We start from the raw sequence: 21500 nt of genomic DNA, 5'->3' as shown, positions 1-21500 counted from the left end.
TTATCCGCCAGGCCTCAACCTCCGCTAATTTCAAGTTGCCGCCGCTCATACCTCACCTGTCTTTCAACAACATCTTTGCCTCTGTACTTCCGCCTCGACTGACATCTCTGCCCAAACTCTTTGCCTTTACAAATGTCTGCTTGTGTCTGTGTATGTGCGGATGGATGTGTGTGCGCGCGCGTGTATACCTGTCCTTTTTTCCCCCCCTAAGGTAAGTCTTTCCGCTCCCGGGATTGGAATGACTCCTTACCCTATCCCTTAAAACCCACATCCTTTCATCTTCCCCTCTCCTTCCCTCTTTCCTGACGAAGCAACCGTTGGTTGCGAAAGCTTAAATTTTGTGTGTATGTTTGTGTGTCTATCAACCTGCCAGCACTTTCATTTGGTGAGTCACATCATCTTTGTGTGTATATATATATATATATATATATATATATATATAAAACAGAATTAAGGGTAATAATTTCTCTGTTCTTTACTTGCTGACGAGTGCAGGCACATGTAGCACTTTATCTTTACCTATAGTAGCTGTGTTTTGCCCGCTGAAACCGATAGGGGCAAGATTCTGTAAAAAGGTGTGTATCATAAGAAACTTACATTTTAGAATATAATGTGCACTATTAATTTTGTAGACAGCTTGCCCAACCATAATGTCTACTTTTTCAGCAAATTTAGTTTTTTTTGATGCAGAGCATGACAATGGTTAGTGGAAGCTGCAACCGCTATGAGCATGCAAATTAAATATTTCAGCAGCCTGCCTACACTGCAGAAGAAAGTGAAGTATTAACAGGAAATAACATTAATCCAGTTCTCTTTCAGTAAAATTAGCAGATGCGGGAGACGATATTTTATTTCATTGTGAATTTTTAGCTAGACAGTGGCAAAGATGAGCAAAGACTGCACTCCGAATTTCATATAAAATTTCAAAGCAAATAATTAATTTTCATAGGATTCCTGGTGGGTTAGGTCTGATCTGACTATAAAATATTCAAACAGTTACCTTTTGTGTGTCACATTCTAAGAGCAGCTTGGCAAAAATATTTTATCATGCCAAATAAACCCACTGCATATTTTTCATGTGTAGCGATATAAGGTATAACGTGTTTGTAACCGTTAGCAAAAGTTATAATAACCAAAATCAATTGGATATAATATAGCAAAGAATAGTGGACAGTTACAAACTAATTTACCATTTCTTTATGTAGTCACACCACAGAACGCAAATAATAAATTTTGTATAATTCACACTGATAGAAAATCACACCACAGGATTAACTTCATGTTATTATTCATCTCCCTCAGGCAATGTTACAGAGTATGATTTAAAATCAAACTTTTATTGTTATGTTGTTGGAAATTCAATGATATTCATCTGAAATTCTTATTATTTACCCCTGTAAGATGCAACATAATGTAATACACAAAATTAAAATAAAACAAAAGGAGAGACAGAATAATTTGGCACCACAACGTCCAGCAGGAATAGCAGTGGCCACATACCTGAGAATATAATATTTCATTGTAAATATAAAATATTTACATATATATATGTGAGAGCTTATATTGTGTATATGTGAATATATATGTAACAATGGAAACAATCAATTATTGATAAAATTATTTAATTGGATAGATACAAAATGTACTCATCAAGCGGTGGCGTAACACACACACATGAAAGACTGTTGTGATTGACAAGCTTTCATGGCTCCTTCAAGGGTTGAAGGGGAAGGGTGAAGGAAATGGACTGGAGAGGTCTAGGAAAAGAGGTAGAGTTTGGGAAAGTCACCCAGAACCGTGGGTGGGGAGACTTACCGTACATAAAAAGAAGGAAAGACTGGTTGTTGGGGACTGCATCAGGCGAGATTTGAAAACCTGAGAGCTTAAAGTGGAAGACAGGGTAATATTCAAAACAAAGATTACTACTAAGATTTCAAAAATGAGTTAATAACAGCGAGAAGCTTGAAGTGTTTTGTACATAACAGAGGTGAGAGGTGGGAGGGGGCAGTGAAAAAGACAGGAAAGACAATGAAAGATATATAAAACTAAAACAGAGTGAAGCAAAGAGTAGTTACAGTAAATAAAAGTTGAGACAGAAGAAATTAAGAAATTAACGTAAATTAAGGCCAGGTGGGTGTCAAGAACCAAGGACATGTTGTAGTGCTAGTTCCCACCTGCAGAGTTATGAGAAACTGATGTCTCGGGGAAGAAAGTATATGTTTTGCCAGTTACAGGGCTATTATAGGTGGTGGTAGGAGGGCAAATCTTGCAGAGGGGAAGGTCACAGGGGTAGCAGCCATAGCTTATGGAGATGGGTGCAGAAGCAGCATAGGGTCTGACAAGAAAACTGCAGAGATTGGGAGGGTGGCACAAAGCTATTCTAGTGTAGTGTGCAAAAAGCTTAACCTAGAAAGAGGTTTTTGAATTTATTTGACCTTAAAAATTTTCCAAAACATGTATAATACAAAAAATTGTAGCAGATTTCAGATGTTCATGGCTTAACCAAAAAAACTGTCATCCAAAATTACTTCCCCCCCTCTCCCCCTCCCCCAACCAGCAGTTTAGTTAAACAACGTTGTAATGTGGTGTACACCTAAATGGATCTACTTGTGGTGGTTCATTTTCTATTGTTGTATTTTCTGCAACTGTTAGGAATTATTCATTTAATTTAATACCCAATTATTTGAATTTAAGGCCACATGTCTCATCAGTCACCAGGGAGATGAATATAAGGTTTTTTTTTTTTCCCCCCCTCTCACAGACTGCATTTATATCATGTCTAATAATGCTCCAAACAGTATATGCTTTGCTCTTCAATTTTTTATAGGCGTAGTACACAATTTTTTTCCTTTTTTATAATTCAGAAGACTTTTGCAGCACTTTTAGCAGTGTGTCTAAGTCTTGATTAGAGCTAGTCTTCTCTCTTCCTGCCAAAAGATACTTTCAATCTGGACATTGGTAACCCTCTCTCAGTTTCAACTGTACAATATTTGAGTATCCACAGCACTTTTACCTCTTGCTATCTTACTTCTCTGTCTTTATCTTGTATCCCCTAATATCATAACAGATGGGTCCACCCCCTCATCCTGCAGTCCAAGTGACCTCCCTTCTACTCCAGCCTTTGCCAATTCATCACTCTTTCCTTTCTGAGGAAGGAGATAATTGTTTCAAAAGGTAGAAATTTTTTCCCCCTAGCTTTGTGTTTGGCCATCATCAGTACTCTATATTTTGCCCTTTAAAGTTAAGTTACTGGCGAACCATTTGTTTCATAACTTTAGTTTCCTCAAGAGAGTTTTCCTTTTTGTGATACAAACTTGAGTTATAGAAGAGAGTGTACCGACTAACAACTGACCGATGAAGAAAAGGGAGCACATGACCCACAGTCAAAAGGGGGCCTATTATTATACTATAAAAAAACTGAAAGCAGTGAAAGAATTCCTGTTCAATTACTTATGGTGAAGAATGTCAGGGAAAGTACTACCAATAAAGATTTGTCCACATGGCAAATGACATTTATTTGCTCTATCAAACATAACTACTTCACTTAAATTGCAGTCCTGATGTACTGAATCATGTATATATTAACTGTGGCATACGAACAGATATGTCAAGTACAAATGAGGGGCTCAGTCACGTAGATCCTCAGCAGTTAGCCTGACATTTTGACCAAATTCACTTGCAAACAAATTACTGAGTAAAATATAAACAAGAGGAACTCTTGTTTTTAAATATGCACCAAATTATACCGCTGCCACTTACGAAAAGTGTTTAACAAGGTTTGTGTTATTAAAAACAGCCTACTGAAAGAACAATCTCAGTTTTGTTATATTTGCAACAAAACATGTGCACAGAATTTTCTATTGACATTTTTGAAAAGGAGGCGTCAATCTTACATCAGGGATTTCAGATTAGTCTTCAAAGTCCTATTTTCGTTAACAGAATCTGGATGTCAACTGTTGAGGGATGCATATTCACACTCATTTAACACGCATACCTAATAAGATTCTGATATGCTACGAAGTATCTTTCAATATTTTTCCTACTTTTAAGCTGTTATTACAATAGTTATTTAGATGGCTTTGGCTTTTAAACACTAATAATTTAATCAAAATACAAAAATCAGATTCTGTAAGATATACACTGTATTGCACTGAACATATATAAGGAAGCATATACAAAACAGCATATTCAGAAGATGGAAACTGGAGTATTCAGTATGACAGCATTAAAAATAAGTGACTGGGGATTATTAAGATACCATAATTGTGTCACTTATTCACAGCCACCAGTATAATCAGACCCGCAAAACTATCACATTAGATAGGGAAGAACTAACAGTAAGTAACTGCATATTTGTATATGCTTCTTACATAATGAGATCATGCTCTTATTAGCATGATATATGAACACATGTTTCAGTATATAACAAGAAATCAAATTCCTTGTATATTCAGACTCTAAAAATAATATTATATATCAGCTTGTACTATTTAATAATGCATTTGCAGCTAGTTGTAAAAAATGGTAACAAAATTTGGTGACACTTCCTTCATAATGCATACTCTGCATTACAGTTACACTGTACAATTTTCTTTCACTCTGAGGCCACTAAATATTAAAATATTTACAAATAAATATCTCCAGTGATAACATTAAAATGTTTCTGCTGTACAAAGGTTGCAATTTCAAAAGTAAATACACACCCTCTATTAACATCTTTCAATAAATATACAATTATACAAAAAAAAAAAACTTAACAAAGATGCTCATGCCTCTGGAAAAGTAATCATATTATACAACTGACTGCACACTTGTTTCCACTGTTACACGTTAATATTTTTCCACTACAATAGCAGCACAGTGATGCTCTAGCGTATAGTTTGTGACATATGTAATGGTGTTAACATAAGCTCAAAGGCTGCATCCTTCAAATTTGCTCCCCGTAAATTAGCTTCATGGAGATCACTTCCAGAGAGGTCACAGTTCTGTATGGACAAAGAAGAACACAATGTTGACAACATTTTCATACCCTTGAGTACTCAAACTGCAAAAAGAATGTGTACTCAGTGTACACATTCATCAGGAACTCTCTACAATATGCACTGAGTGTCAGAAAATATGAACTTCCAAGAACCATTTATTGCAGTCCTTTCAAAGGGTTAAGATACATTGGACTGTCATGTTTTATTTGTAAGTAGTTGGCGGAAGGACTAAATGATCATCTGTTCACAATAAAAATCATTAAATTTTAACTGTTGGCAGCCACCTAAAGTGAAGTTTTAATTGTAACTGTCTGATGTTAGGGTGAGTGGGCTTATCACAGATGACTAAATGAACTTTTGTTCTTAACATTACAGTAATATTCAGCATTTGCAGTTACTCACCACGTTTGTTCACACTCTCTGGTAAACAAAAACAAACTGTTCTACATTTTCTACAATGCAACACTAGTTTTTTTCCCCTACTTCATACAAATGACCATGCCCTTTAACTTACTACTAGTCTATTTTCCCCCAAATAGTGACATACTGCTGAATGAGAATTTCCTCCTTGCTTTGTTTCTCTGTAATATGACAAATATCCTGATTTTTAATTCTATTTTCTCTTCATTTTTTCACCACATGATAAACTACTGATGTAACTCTTCTTCCAACTCCACTAACCTATCTTTGAATCTTAAATATTTGTAATTTACTATGTCCAAATAAGAAGTAGTGGAGGTAGTTGAGATTCTAAAAACAAATTACTTCACGTAGTAGGGAGGTGTAGGTTCAGAAACAACTGTGCACCACCACCGCCCTAATCCCAGCACCCAAATTACCCTAGCCCACAATTATCAATATTCTTTCACCTAAGCCTGATTAATGATTTTCAGGAACTCTCGTATGTCAGTAAGGACCCTGACCACCCTACTCACAATTTATTAGCCTGCCACAGTTCTATTGTTTCAAAAGAAAATTTCTAGTCTCATTAGAATGAATAAAAGCTACTTATTCTACTTCCAATAAACTGTATCTACTGATTACCAGGAGCCTGTGCAAAACTTTCACACTTTTATAGTTTTAAACGACAGTATTTGGAATAAGTGTGATAGTTGAGATAAGGGTAGTTGTGTGAATGAGAACATCTTTGAAAATGACCGTAGTATTCACACCAACCTGTTGTTGATAAACGTTAACAATTAATGAGCATATAAAAAAACAAAATGAAAGAATTAAAGAAATATAATTTATTACTTATGACAATATTTGACTGTCTTCAATTGTTTGTAATTTCTAACTTTCGACGATAACATTTACATTTACATGTTGCTGAAGAGAAGTTTAATGAGAAATAAAAATAAGTAAATAGATGCAAAATGTATTGGTTAGAACGTAGTGTTCAGTTTTTACATGGTGTATCACCACGACCACAATAACCTCTAATTATTTTGAGTTTTTAATTACACTTCGTATTTGTTATATGCACATTAGGCCTTAGTCGCAATAGGTAAATCATAATTCAAGGCAACAGTGATCAATGAGTTTGTCATTCTGGAAAACATATTCATTTAGGAAGGTTAACTTGTACAATGGGCAGAGATAATGGGCTACCGCAAGTGGTCAAGGTTATCTACGACAATGCTGTATACAAATTATCCATTTAATAAGTACTTTAAATATAAAAATGGTATATGTAATAAGATAATATGAAAAGGGAGCCTCTTATTCATGATTAATAAGTTAGTAACATACAGGTATGAAGTTGAGCATTTATGATGCCCTCTTGCCTATGACAGTTGAAAGTATCTTATGAAAAATTTTTCCACAAATAGTAAGTTTTAGCGCAAAGTCGGTATGCAATGTCAAAAGCCTGTTAAAAATCTTTCTAAAGATACATCACACATCCCCATATTAATAGCGTGTGTTGAGAAAAAGGTATGTTGACTTGAGAAATTACATATATAACTTTTGTGACTGATTTCAAAGTACAAAACTTCATCGTCAGGCAAATAGCTTGGTAACTGATATTTTATACATTTGTTTGTGTATTAAGTCATCAAAATGTAGCATAATCTGGTACAGCTAAAAATGTAGCATAATGTTGTACGGCCACACCACACATCAACACAGTCCTACCCCTGTGCAATATCAACTCTCATCCTACTTCTGCATTGAAATCTCTTAGATTTTAATATTTCACGCAGATGTTTGATATCATTTTGCTGAACAGTTTCCCAAGGTTTTCCATATCTTCTCTACCTTTTCAGTTTTTATCAATGCATATGCTTTGTTCTTTTTTTGTTTTATGAAGCCATCACACTAACAGTCTGAAGTGAAGTCCGCTACTGAATCTACTATGTTATTATGGACCAGGAATACCACTCTGAATTAAGAGATAATCTTCATTACTCTTTTTCCAGGAAGTATTTTGCAATGACAATGTCCTCCTAATTCAACTGGAACCAGATGAGTATTCTAAAGTTCTTGAAAAGCTGTTATTAAGATTTTATTTAAGGTTTTTCCTTAATCTGAAGTGGCTAAGGTATAAACTGAGGGTGGTAACTAATAAGCTGAAATTGATAGCTCAAGAAACTGCTCCTATTAAACAGAGAAGAAACATGCCTCGTGGCACCAAGATTGTGTGTCAAGGCAATTGAAACAATGCACAAAGCAGGGTTAAATAACGAACAGAGGAAAATGGAAAAATCCAGGGAATAACTAACAAATAGCAGCCAAACAAATAAGAATTAGATGGAATCAACAACATCATCAAATTCTCATATAAGCACCTGTATGGCACCATCCTATGCCAACCAATTCATGGGCCATCTATAAGAATCTTGCCGAAACACCCAGAACCCTAATACCCTCACCTGGTTCAGATTCATTGATGACACCTTTGCAATCTGCGTCGACGGTGAGGACACCCTATCTACAATCCTCCAGAACATCAACAACTTCTCCCCCATTTGCTTCACTTGTTCCTACTCAACCCAACAAGCCACCTTCCTAGATGTTGACCACCACGTCAAAGATGGCTACATCAGTACCTCTGTCCATATCAAACCTACTAACCACCAGCAATACCCCCACTTCGACAGCTGCCACCCATTCCATACCAAGAAGTCCTTTCCATACAGCATAGCCACCCATCATCATCGCATCTGCAGTGTTGAGTGTTCCCTCTTGAAATATACCTAGGGTCTCACTGAAGCCTTCACAGACCATAATTATCCTCCCAACCTTGTACAAAAACAAATCTCCTGTGTCTTATTTTTTCAGTTTCCCACCACCTCCCCAAGTCTCACCGTACAGCCACAGGAGCATCCCCTCTTAACTCAGTACCATCCAACTGGACCAACTGAATTACATTCTCCGCAGGGTTTCGACTACCTTTCCAGCCCACTACCCTTCCCATTCCTCCCACAGTGGAATTCTGCCATCCGCCAAACCTACACAATATACTTGTCCATCCTTACACAACCCCTGCTCCCAAACCCTTACCTCATGGCCGATACACATGTAATAGACCTAGATGCAAGACCTGTCCTATACATCCTCCCACCATCACCTACTCTAGTCCACTTACAAACATCACCTACCCCATCAAAGGCAGGGCTACCTGTGAAACCAGTCATGATCTAAAAGTTAAGGTGAAACCACTGTGCTGCATTCCTGTGGGCATGACAATCAGCAAGCTGTATAACCGCATAAATGGCCACCGACAAACTGTGCCCAAAAAAACAAGTAGAGCACCCTGTTGCTGAGCATACTGCCCAACAAGACATCGTTCATTTCAATAACTGTTTCACAGCTTGTACCATATGGATCCTTCCCACCAACACCAGCTTTTCTGAATTGTGCAGATGGGAACTTCGCCTGCAATATATGCTACATTTCCGTAACCCTCCTGGCTTCAACCTTCGTTAGTATTTGTCCTCACCCATCCAGCCCCTTCCCTGTTCTCATTCTAGCCCTACACAGCCCACATTCCACCATTGCACCAAGTCTTTAGTTCTTTCAACTAATTCACATCCCACCACCCCCTCCCCACCTCTCTCTTCCCCTCCATCTAACCTGCAGCACTTCACTGTCTGCCCCCCCCCCCTACCCTACTATCCCACCCCCTCCCTGCCCCATCCTCCTCCTTAACCACACCCAGTCGCCACTCCCAACGTGCACTAGTGCTGCAGATCACAGTGTGGCATAATTTTGACGAAGGTCTTATTTATTTGTGACAGCATCTCCGCTATATGCTGAGCAGCAATTTTCCTTTTCATAACTTTGTTACATTCCATCCTAGATTTTCCATTGTCAAATTCTCATAGTTTTAGACTAAGCACTGAATCAGCATAAAACAAGAGACTATCACAAAAATTTACATATTATAAGTCTCAAACTCCATCTATGCCTGTGATGAGAAGTGAAAATTTCTAAATGCTTCAAAATATTACTCAACTGCAAACAGTGTATCTACAGTCTGACCCTAAGCCAAGAAACAAAGACACCACTATACACTAGTCTCACTAATCCAGCCATTCCTTGTACATATGGGTGCCACATTATTAAGTGTCTGAATATGTTTTAAACACAGGGGATATACTTTATTAAATTGAAAGATACATGACTCCCATTTGTGTTACAACACACCAATAATGTTACTGCTGTTTCTGTTGCTTGTACCCACAAGCTCCCTTCTCATTTTGGCAGCTAGTGTTTCTGAAGGCAGCACCTTGTCTGGTTTCATCAGCATTGTACAAAACATCAGCAGTTCAATCTTGTGTCTGTATTATCTTCTGGACCTTGTTCACAAAATCACCTGCATCTTTTTCAGTAACTGGGTTACATTCCCCAGTAACTGTCAGTTGCTGAACATCATATTGTCTTTTCCATTTTGACAGCCAAGCCTTGCTCGTTGAAACACATTACTACTGCTAAATGCAGCTACTTTTTTTTTTCCTTTATGCCTGGGCCACTGATTGCAATTGCTTTACTGCTTTGTTGTATCAACCATCTCAAAACAACTATGTCTAGTTCTTCATCCTCACTCCTTCCCATAACCTTTCCATCATTATCCATTTGGGTTGCATTCTATCTAACATCGTCTTTCTTTCATGTGTCATAAATAGTTGCTTGTCCAACACTGTACTTGGCAGTAATGACTTTCTGTGAAGAACCTCTGTTCAATTTACCTAAAATTTTAAGTCTCTGCTTGAACTGTGACATAACATGTTTCCTTTTAGAAGACATGATACTGAACTGTAAAGAATTTCCACAATTTCAAATATGTATAGCATTGTTTAACCCTTTCCACTCCAATGTCGAGTGCTACTCCACATCGCAAAATTTGTTTTCCGCTCCGATGTCGAGCCTCATTCGACGCGACTTTTCGAAGGTCTCAGACATAATTTGAGTCTACTAGGCATTATTGCTGCACTGTGCTGCCATCTAGGAGAACCAGTGTTAACTCAGTGTCTAACAGTAGCAGCTGTGTTAAGTCAAAGATTGTAATTATTACATTCAAGTCCATGCGCTCGAAATGGCTAGTTCTTCACGTACAATCCTGTCTGAGGAAGAGATTTTAGATCTTTTAGAACAATCTCTAAGTGAAAACGAGAGTGAAAATGATTTTGATTATGATAGTGATTCAGTTCAAAACAATTCGAGTGACAATGACGAAGAAAACAGTGAGAATGTGCATGTTTCTAGTGATTCAGCAGAGGATTCGTGGCAAATGTGGAACGACACTGACACTGACTTCACAGATTTTCCTTTTGACGAATCAAAGTGTGGTTTTATAACAGAAAGTAGTTCTGTTCCATCATCGCCCGTCAGATTCTTTCAATTAATTTTTACAGATAACCTATTTCAACAAACAGCAGATGAAACGAATAGGTATGCTACATCAAAAATACGTAAAGTGACACCACTTCCACAACATTCTGCATGGTGGTACTGGAGAAATGTTACCATGGAAGAAATGAAACGCTTCCATGGTGTGCTACTGAATATGGCATAACAAAAGTGTAAGAACTTGCAGGACTATTTTTTCAAGAGAATGGTTACAATCATCCAACTTCTTTCCAGACTGTTTTAGTCGCCGACGATTTATGCAAATTTTCTGGGCACTTCATGTTTCTAATCCGACGAGTGCTACACATGTCAACAGTCATGTTCAGTCACGTCTGAGTAAAGTGACAAATGTACTGAATTACTTGTCTGGCACGTTTCTTGAAATTTATCGACCATATCAGTATTTAGCTGCTGATGACTCTGCAGTATCGTTCAAGGGTTGTATATTATTCAATGTACAATCCTCAAACACCAACAAAATGGAGACTCAGAGTTTATGTAATTTTGGATTCATCAAATGGTTATTCTGCAGTTTGATATCCTATTTTGGCGCTGTAACAACTGAGTCATTGATTTGTCCACACTTTAATTTTTCTGAGAGAATAGTTCTTCAGCTGCTAGCTAATATCATAAATGCGACAGGGCAATCAGGGTATCATTTGTACACTGACCGTTTTTATACAAGTGTTGCATTAGCTGATGAGCTGTTGAAGCAAAACATGCATCTCACAGGAACGATTCAGGCCAATCGCAAAAACCTTCCAGCTGCAATCAAGAAAGGAGCTCTGCGTCTAAGGAAGCATGAAATAAAATGCCTCCGCAACAACAAAATTATGGTTCTGGCATGGCAAGATAAACTAACAGTTCTCATGCTTTCTACAAAAGCCAATAACTCAGGAGAAACAGAAAGGAAAGGGAAGAAATAAAGAAACCAAATGTGATTATTGATTATACTTCAAAGATGGGTGGAGTTGAGCGATCTGACCATTTTATTCCCAGTTAAGGTTTTCTAATGAAAAGTCTCAAGTGGTGACAAAAACTATACTTCTGGCTGTTGGAGGTAGGACTTGTAAACAGCTATTTACTATACAAGAACCACTGTGAGAACAACAACTTGACAACACTGTCACACAAAGCATTCCGTGAAAGTGTTATAAGAGTATTAGTTGCCGAAGAAAGAACTCAAGGACAGAAACGAGGACGTCATTCAACTTCTGATGACGAGGTACGCTTGAATGGAAAGTTGCACATTATCAACAAGCTTCCTGAGAACAAGCATAAGGATTGAGCAGTGTGCTCAGACAGAAAAAAGAAAGGTGGCAAGCGTGAAACTGTGTATTACTGCGAAACATGCTAACGATACCCAGCTCTCCACCCTGAAGAGTGTTTCAAAAAATACCACACAATGGAATGTTTTTTACTGTAAAAGCTTACATAAATATATGAATGAAAGCACAAATTTTGTTTTAATGTATACCCCAATTGTTTCCACAAACAGATCCGCGCAAATCTCTGCGGTGCACTGCCGTCCAGGCGGCGGCAATTTGAATAAGAGCATGCAGAGCCGCCCTGTGTGTGCCTTACGGAGTGCAAAGGGTTAATACTGTAATTCTCTAAAAACATATTTGCACATGATAAATGCTCATTGAATGCCATTTCGGATGTAGGTCAGTTTTTTGAGAGGTCAGACTACCGAAGGCTGGAATGAATTTAGTGTATAAAATAACACTAACATCAATTTACAATAAAGTAATCAAAGCGGTTCACTTGCTCACTGATCGGATCCAAATAATTATCAGAGGCTATCCCTACATTCTATCTGATCCAATGTTATTCACAGAATTCAGGAACGAATTTATCTGGATCAATACTGTTTCAGAATAAAAAGAGTGGGTTTCATCAACTTGCATCAAATTTTCTGTCTTCACAATCACGAAATACCAGAGTTCAAAACAAGCACCTATTAATAAGTTTTGTTGATTTCTAAAAATCATTTGGCAGTACCAACGGGAATCATTACTGAAAGCCCTTCAGGAGTTTGGTGTGTACGAAAAACCTGTAAATCTCATTGGAATCACACCAAAGATTATTATACCAGGAATTAAATTTACAGATCAATTGTCAATCATTTCCTTTCCAAAGTGAACTTCATCCGGGCGATGGACTCTCAAATGGTTGTACTATGTATTGGAAAAAGACGTGGAAGAAGGGAAAAACTTGTCAACCAAACATCAAGATTAGTAGAAGTATAAAATATAAGCACCTTGCATTTGCAGATGATTTTGCATTACTTACAAGTAAAGTGGAAGATGCAAATCACTAGACTGAACAACTAGAAAACATAAAAGCACAACTAAGACCCACTTTCTTTCACAAAGATGTAAATGATGCCAATAATGAAGTTTGAAACTTCTGTCATCAGACTAAATAATAAAAAAATCAATGTTATAAGTAAGTTCATCTTTTTCCTTGCCTTGTTTCATATCATCTCTGAGTTGCCATGTTAATCCGCGTTTAGCAACGTTAGTGATAAGTGACTGAATACCCTTCCTTCAGCATGTAACTAAGTTTAAATACCTTGGGGAACTCTTGAGTGACCTCAAATGAGATAGCATCAATAAAATTAAGAACAATCAAATCAAAATAATCACAACAAATCATTTCACCAACATACACAAAGAAATCTCTTGATGCAATTTATGCTAGTGTAAAACTAAAGTGAATATCAAAGCAGTAACAGGTAAACTGCAGAAACTAGAGAGAAGAATTATCAATGACAATTATGAAACAGATGTACTCTACAATAGTTGCCTAACACAGTTAACTACTGAGTAAATGAATCATAACACACGGAATGTATTATCAGAATCCAGACTACTCAAATAGCAACTCCGTTACATTGTAAAAATAAAATCAAGAACAACTGGTTCAAAGTAGTCCATGAAGACTGAAAATAGTTAAACATGACAATGCAATAAATCAAAGACAAAAGGGGATTCCAAAGAGCAAAAATGAGAGACAAGTTAAAGTGGTTTTAACAAAATCAATGCTCCACTACAGATAAAGAAATGACAGCTAGGTAAGAAAGAATGAGAAAGTTTTGAGAACAGGGTACATGCAGACAAAATAAGCAAATCTAGAAGACAGGGTGTATCAAAAGGTATGTTACCAGGCATGGTAGCTGCTAGATAGATTGTTACCGTGTGGGCAGATTGTGCTAATGGACTTACATACTAAAAACATTTCATTTGCATGCTACCATCTCAAAGCAGAGGAGGCAATAGGTAGTTTGGACGACACAAGCTGTGCAAGGAGTAAAGGAGACAATGCTCATAAATTAAACTCTAATGGTGTCAATGTCCAGTGAGCAAGCAGGCCATGCTATTGGAACCCCACATCTGATCAATCTGTTGTCAAAGGTGTAACTGAAGTGGCCACATTTTCTAAGTTTATTGGAGCCATTTAAATTTCCTTCTTTATTCTTTGCCTAAATTGTTTTGTTAGGACTGCCTACATCCTCTTCCATATTTCAGATACGCTAGCACGCAAACTTAACATTTTCAAATATACGTATATTAGCAGAATATGCGCACACGGTTCTTATCTACCAGTCATCACACCTTGCAATGTACCTTTTGATATACTCTGTATGTAGAGATTAAAGTGCTCCACTGTAACTATACTATACAAATAGCAAGGCTAAAATAATTTATCAACAACACATTGAAAAGAAAATTAGCAGTATTAACAGCAAATACATAGCATCAGTTGGGTTTTTGTAAGTTAGTAGAATACATTGACTGGATGGACAGTATAATAAACAAAAGAATCAAAAGATCTAAAATGCTTTTGGGAAACTGGTATACCTGCCTAATATTGTGTAGGGCCCCTGTGAGCACCATTAGTGGCGCAACACAATATGACATGGACTCGACAAATGTATGGAGTAGTGCTGGAGGGAATTAACACCACAAATCCTGCAGGGCTGTCCATAAATCCCTAAGCATACGAGGGGGTGGTGATCCCTTCTGAACAGCACACTGCAAGGCATCCCAGATATGCTCAATTATGTTCATGTCTGGGGAGTTTGGTGGCCAAAGGAAGTGTTTAAACTCAGAATAGTGTTCTCGGAGCAACTCTGTAGCAATTCTGGATGTTTGGAGTGACGCATTGTCCTGCTGGAATTGCCGAAGTCCATCTAAATGCACAATGGACATGAATGGATGCAGGTGACCAGACAGGGTACTTATGCATGTGTCACCTGTCAGAGTCATTTCTAGATGTATCAGGGGTCCCATATCACTCCAACTGCACACCACTACACCATTACAGAGCCCCCACCAGCTAGAATGGTCCCATGCCAACATGTACGGTCCACTTTTCATAAGGTTGTGACTCCACACCCATACACATCCATCCGATTGATACAATCTGAAACGACACTCATCCAACCAGGCAACATGTTTCCAGTCATCAACAGTCCAATGTAAGTGTTGAAGGGCCCAGATGAGATGTGAAGCTTCATGCCGTGCAGTAATCACGGGTACACAAGTGGGCCTTAGGCTTCGAAAGCCCATATAGATGATGTACCATTAAATGGTTTGCATGCTGACACTTGTTGATGGCCCAGCACTGAAATTAGCAGCAATTTGCCGAAGGGTTGCACTTCTGTCTTGTTGAACTATTCTCTTCAGACGTCGTCAGTCCTGTTCTTGCAGGATCTTTTTCCGGCCACAGTGATTTCAGCGATTTGATGTTTTACCAGGCTCCTGATACCACTCATGCACCGACTTTAAAACCATGTTCAAACTCACTTAAATCTTGATAACCTGCCATTACAGCACCAGTAACTGATCTAACAAATGCGTCAGAAACTCTTATTCTTATATTGGCATTGCCGACCGCAGGGCTGTATTCTGCCTGTTTACATATCTTTGTATTTGAATATGCACACCTGTACCAGTTTCTTTGACACTTCAGTGTATAAGTTTGTTTTGCATGTAAGTTGCTTTGATTCCTTATGAAGATATAAAGAGTTTGAAGTGTCCCTGAACTACTGTATGTGTTAAGTGGGGTAAATCACTTTTTAATGTATTTTGTGAGCAGGGAAGCAGTCCTGGAAAGCAACAGTGCTTAATTAATACTAGCTACGGAAAGCTGCTTAAAGCCCAAAACACGGCAATTACATTTTCGCGGTAATCTAAGTGTATACCAAAATGATTGACTATGGGAAATGGTGGGAGATATTTGTCACAATAGGTAAGAAACACAAAATTACCAAGATATGTGAAATAAGGAAAAAGCAACCATTCGCTTAAAGCAGACATATGTGAAGCACAGAAACATGTAAAAGAAAACTGTATTCACTCTAGCTTTAGACTTCTTGCTCTCTTTCTATATAAGCACAAGGTGTGACAAAGTAATGAGACCGATGAGAAGAAAATGTTGCTTACCGTTTTATTTAAGTTTAGTGTTGTCTCCTTCAAAGTAGTTCCCTTCTGACTGCACACACTTTTTCCAGCACTTCTGCCACTGATGGAAACATTTCTGGAACTCATCTTCTGTAATATCCTCCAAGACCCTCGTCACAGTTTTTTGGACATCTTGTGTTGTTTGAAAATGGTGTCATTTGACTGCCGTTTTGACTCTTGGGAATAGAAAAACGTCTCACGAAGCGATATCTGATGAATAAGGTGCATGTGGTAGTACTGAAATTTGTTTTGATGTTAAAAATTGCTGTACTGACAGCAGTATGGGATGGTGCACTATCGTGATGCAGAATCCAATTATCAGCAATGTTGACACGAACCCGAAGAACTCTTTTACGAAGTCTTTCTAAAATTTCTTTGTAGTAATATTGGTTAACTGTTTGTCCATGAGGCACCCACTCTTTATGAACAATTCCCTTGGAGTCAAAGGAACACACAAGCATGCATTTCACTTTTGACTTTGACATCCGAGCTTTTTCTGGTCTGAGTGATCCCTTCAAGTGCCATTGTGAACTTTGGCGTTTTGTCTCTGGATTGTACTGAAAAAAAAAAAAAAAAAAGCTTTCATCACCAGTGATAACACAGCTCAACAACTCTGGAATGATTTCCGTTTGCTCTAGCAGATAAGCTGCCACATTTTTCCATGTTTCTCGCTGTTGTTGCGCGAGATTTTTGGGGACCATTTTTGCACAAATATTTCTCATACCAAGATCTTCAGTTTCTTGATTGATGTTCAGTTCTTCTGCAATCATTTTCACAGATAATCTTCGATCAGATCATACGAGTTCACGCACACTGTCCAAGTTGACATCCGTCCATGGGGTTAATGGTCGTCCACTACAGTCTTCATCTTCAACATTCGTTCTGCCTTCACTAAACATTTTATGCCAACGAAAAACTTGAGCTCTTGACATAACCTCCTCTCCAAAAGCCTTCTGAAGCTAACCATAAGTTGTCGTCGTGTTTTCACCCGATTTAATGCAAAAAGAAATGGCATACTTTTGTGCAATATTATGCAGTTCCATTTCCGTGACGAGAGACACAAACACATGTTAACTTATTACAGCATAACTCATGACTGAGCAGTTGCATCAATGTGCTGCTTGGACTAGAAGCAGCTTCTAGACCAAGGTCAAAGATATTGTGCCTACGCAAGCCTGCAGGGTTGCCACATCTTGCAAAGAAAATCAGTCTCATTACTTTATTGTTGCACCTCGTATACACAACACCACAGACACCTGAAAGCTCATTCCCACACTCCAGCTGATTTTCAATTATTGAAAGTGGTTGCTTGGGCTGATGATGATGGGGAGGGGGAGGGCAGGAGACACAAAGCAAGGTGGGGGTAGCTGAATAGGGTGAGGCTGATCTTTCAACAGATGCATAGCAAGACAAAAGGAGTTCAGACAATAGACCGTATAAAGGGTATACAGACAGGGGGAGAGAGAGGGAGGGGAGTGAGGGGGTAAAGAAGAGGAAGGGGAGATGATGGTGACTGGGAGGGGGAGAAAAAGAGTGAGTAGTGAAGAAATGGGAGGGGGGAGAGATTTGCCCACTTGGGAGGGGGGGGGGGTAGATGATGAGTGGTGGGAAAAGGAGGCATACAATTTGTACAGGGACATTGTACAAAAGAGGGAAGGGAACCGGCACGATAAGGCAGTGGGAAACAGGTTAGCGGAAGTTCAGGCCAGGGGGTTGTGAGAACACAGATTATACTGGAAAGTCAATGTCCACCTGTGTAGTTCAGAGAAACTATTGCTGGAGGGGAGTATCCAAATGACTAGCATAGTGAAAAAGCTGTTGCAGTCATCAATGCTGTTATGCAGAGCAGGTTCAGCAACTGGATGGTCAAGTTTGCGGTCTGCCACTGTTTGGCAGTGGCCAATCATGTGAGGAGACAGTTGTTTATCATGCCCACATAGGATGCTGCACAGTAACTTTAGTTAAATGGTATATAACATGGCTGCTTTCACACATGATCCTGCCTTTTGTACGGTAGGAAATGCCTGTCACTGGATGGTTGTAGGAGGTGGTGGGTGTGCATATGGGACAAGTACCTGGGCCAACTGCAAGAGTGAACGACTCGTGGAATGCATGATTGGAAAAGGGATGGACAAGGATACTCTGTAAGCTGGGTGGGAGGCGAGACACTACTTTAGGTGATGGGGGTCAGATTCTAGGTACAATTTCCCTCATCTCAGGTCACAACAAGAGGTAATTGAAGCTCTGATGGAGGATATGTTTGAGATTTTCAAGGCCAGGGTAATAATACTTTCTGATTGGAGAAGGTTTACTGGTATCAGAGGAGGAGATAGCATGGGTGATATGTTTATGAATGAGCTGAATATATAATGTCTGTCAAATAGGATGTTGTCAGTCAAATGCTTTGGTAAGGTTATTGGTATATTTCAACACCACCTGCTTTCCACTGCAGATGTGGCATCCACAAGTGGCAATCCAGTAAAGGTGAAACTTTTTGGCATGGAATGGGTGACAACTGTCAAAGTGAAAGTGCTGTCAGTGCCTGGTGTGTTTGATATCAACAATCTATCCACAAAACCACCTGTAAGGTGGAGATCAGAATCTAGGAAGTGCTGTTGATTGAGCTTGTTGAGTTGAGAAGGGCCAGATGAAGTGGATTTGGGATTAAGTGTTGAGATTATGGAGGAAAAAGCAAAGGTTGTCCTTGCCATGAATACAGATCTTGAAAATGTAAGCAATGAATCTGAACCCAACAAGAGGTTTTAGGTGTTGACTGGACAGGTAGGATTTCTCCAAATGGCTCGTAATTTAAGTTTGGCTAGGATGATGCCATGTGGGTACTCATATAGTGTTCTACCATCCATTCTATCTGATGTCCAACCATATTCTACTGTTCACTCACATGAACATCCATTGCCAAACTGCACAAACTGACAAACTACAATTTGACTATCATGCTGAGCACCACAACATTAATGAGTCCTAACAGCAGCTTCACTATGCGAGCCATTTGGATACTCCCTTCCAGCAATAGTTTCTCTGAACTACACAGGCAGGACTTTTCTTTCAACATATCCTGTGGTCCCACAATCTCCCTTGCCTAAACCTCTGTTAACCTGTTTCCCACTGCCCCAGTTGAGCTATTCCCTTTTCTCTTCTGTCCACAGTGCTCCTTTCTGCGAGATCGTGTGCTGCCTTCTCACAAAATTCTAACGCCCCCCCCCCTCCTCATGTGAGCGCTCTCTCTCTCTCTCTCTCTCTCTCTCTCTCTCTCTCTCTCTCTATACAACCCCCTTCTCTCTCCCACCCCCCATCTCCCTCTATCTCCTCCTGGTCTTCCCCTCGAGCCCTCTATTTCTCTTGTATGGTCTACCCTCTGAACTCCATTCATCTTGCTGTGCAGCTGCCGAGTCATCAGTTGAAAGACATGCCTCACTCTATCCAACTACTCCTTCCTTACCTCATGCAGCCATCAATATCCCCTTCACACCTCCATCAGCCCAACCAACAACTTTCAGTAATCAGTCAGTCTCACCATAGCCATCGGCGTGGAAGTTTGGGTGTATGTGAGTGTGTGTGTGTGAATGTGCATACTTTTACTAGAGAAAGAGCAAGAATTCGAAAGCTAGTGTGAATGTTTTCTGTGCTCCACATGTCAGTATGCTGTGAGGGTGGTTGCCTTTCACTTCCATTATGCATTATTATGGCCAGGAATTTTATTAATCTGCCAAGACACACACACACACACACACACACACACACACACACAAATCTTCTATTGACCACCTTATTGAATCCCTGTCATATCCTAGAGAAGTTCCACCTGATTTAGCCCCTCCCTTAACCATCATACACAAGAGATTTAAAAAAAATAAAAGGTGGCTAGTATATAGGGCACATACATCTCCAAAAGGTTAGTAAAAGTGAGTCACAAAACTACCATACCATATAAATGATATCTGTGGAATCTCAAAACATATTCTGCACTCAAATATAATGAGGCATTTTGGAAATAATTACCTCCAACATTACAATCACAATGGATTTCAAAAATCAGTTGTGCAAAGCCCAGCAAACTCATTTTTCTCACACAACATCCTGAAAACTTTGGTCCAATGCAATCACTTGAACTCAGTATTTCTTGCCATTTTTATTTTATATTAGCAACTCATTACAGCTTAACACAGGTAGCACTGCGTAGCTACAGCTGGGTGTCACTGCTTCCTCATGAATCAGTCTAGCTACCAGTGTAAACCACATCAAAATCCCTACAGTAGTTCCTTAAATTGGCCTGAACATACAGACAGGAACTGTGGGGTGGGCTTCGATTTATATGTGTATATTACTGTGTGTGCATACATGTGCCAAAATTACGGTGCATATCAATGTCTATTTTGTACCAACCTCAAGATCAGCTCCAGCAAGCACAGCAGCTCGTAAGTCACAGTTTTGTAGATTGGCATTTTTTAAGGTGGCCACTCTCAGGTTTACACCAGCCATATTACTACCCTCTAGGATGGCTCCTTTTAGATTGACTCCTGGAAAGATTGAAAAAATGAAGAAAACAAAATATATCAATTACCTCAGCAGAAAGATGGTGTGTCACTAATTGTCAATGTTACATTGCTGTGATTAAAGGAAACTGGAGTTTATATTCATAGGCAATATGTGAACATGACTTGCCCTCCATGTTGGCTCTGCTTCCAGCAGGGTCCTCAAAATTACATCCACGAAGACTTGCTCCCTCCAAATGGGCACACAGCATTTTGACACCAAGCAACTGAGCACCATCTAACTGAGCATGGCTGAGGTCTGCCCTCTCCATGCTACACCAGCTCAAATTTGCACCCAGCATCCGACAACCATGGAGGCATGCATACTATGGATGTAAAAACATTAAAATTACACTGATTACAAACATTTCTTTAAATAAGCTATAGGAACGATTAAAGTCTTTAGAAACACATTTCCTTTCCCAGACAAAGTATTTTAACTACGAAGCCATCGATCACACTTCGCAAATTTAGAAAGTCACATGCCAACAACATTTGGCATTGTGCTATTATAGACTTTCCCCACTCTCATTTACAACTTTTAAGTTTCTATTGATCTTATAGCTACATGCTATTCTCATAATACATATTCTAACAACAACCAAATAAATTAACTCATTTCTTAAAATTCTGTGAAGATA

General features: G+C 38.8%; 1 protein-coding gene across 1 annotated transcript in view; it reads right to left on the bottom strand.

Moving 5' to 3' along the window:
- Nucleotides 1-2711: 2711 nt before the first annotated feature.
- Nucleotides 2712-21500, bottom strand: part of LOC126251891 (BTB/POZ domain-containing protein KCTD9) — a 44709-nt gene continuing 25920 nt past the window's right edge. The window contains exons 6-8 of the mRNA XM_049952602.1: nucleotides 20990-21185; nucleotides 20711-20844; nucleotides 2712-4985 (exon numbers count right to left, since the gene is read on the bottom strand). Coding sequence (XP_049808559.1) covers nucleotides 4869-4985; nucleotides 20711-20844; nucleotides 20990-21185 — 447 coding nt within the window. The 3' untranslated portion in view covers nucleotides 2712-4868. The remainder of the gene's footprint in view (nucleotides 4986-20710; nucleotides 20845-20989; nucleotides 21186-21500) is intronic.

This window comes from Schistocerca nitens, chromosome 4, assembly GCF_023898315.1.
Source record: "Schistocerca nitens isolate TAMUIC-IGC-003100 chromosome 4, iqSchNite1.1, whole genome shotgun sequence".
In the NCBI taxonomy this organism is placed as follows: domain Eukaryota; kingdom Metazoa; phylum Arthropoda; class Insecta; order Orthoptera; family Acrididae; genus Schistocerca; species Schistocerca nitens.
This window is presented reverse-complemented; position numbering and strand designations above follow the sequence as displayed.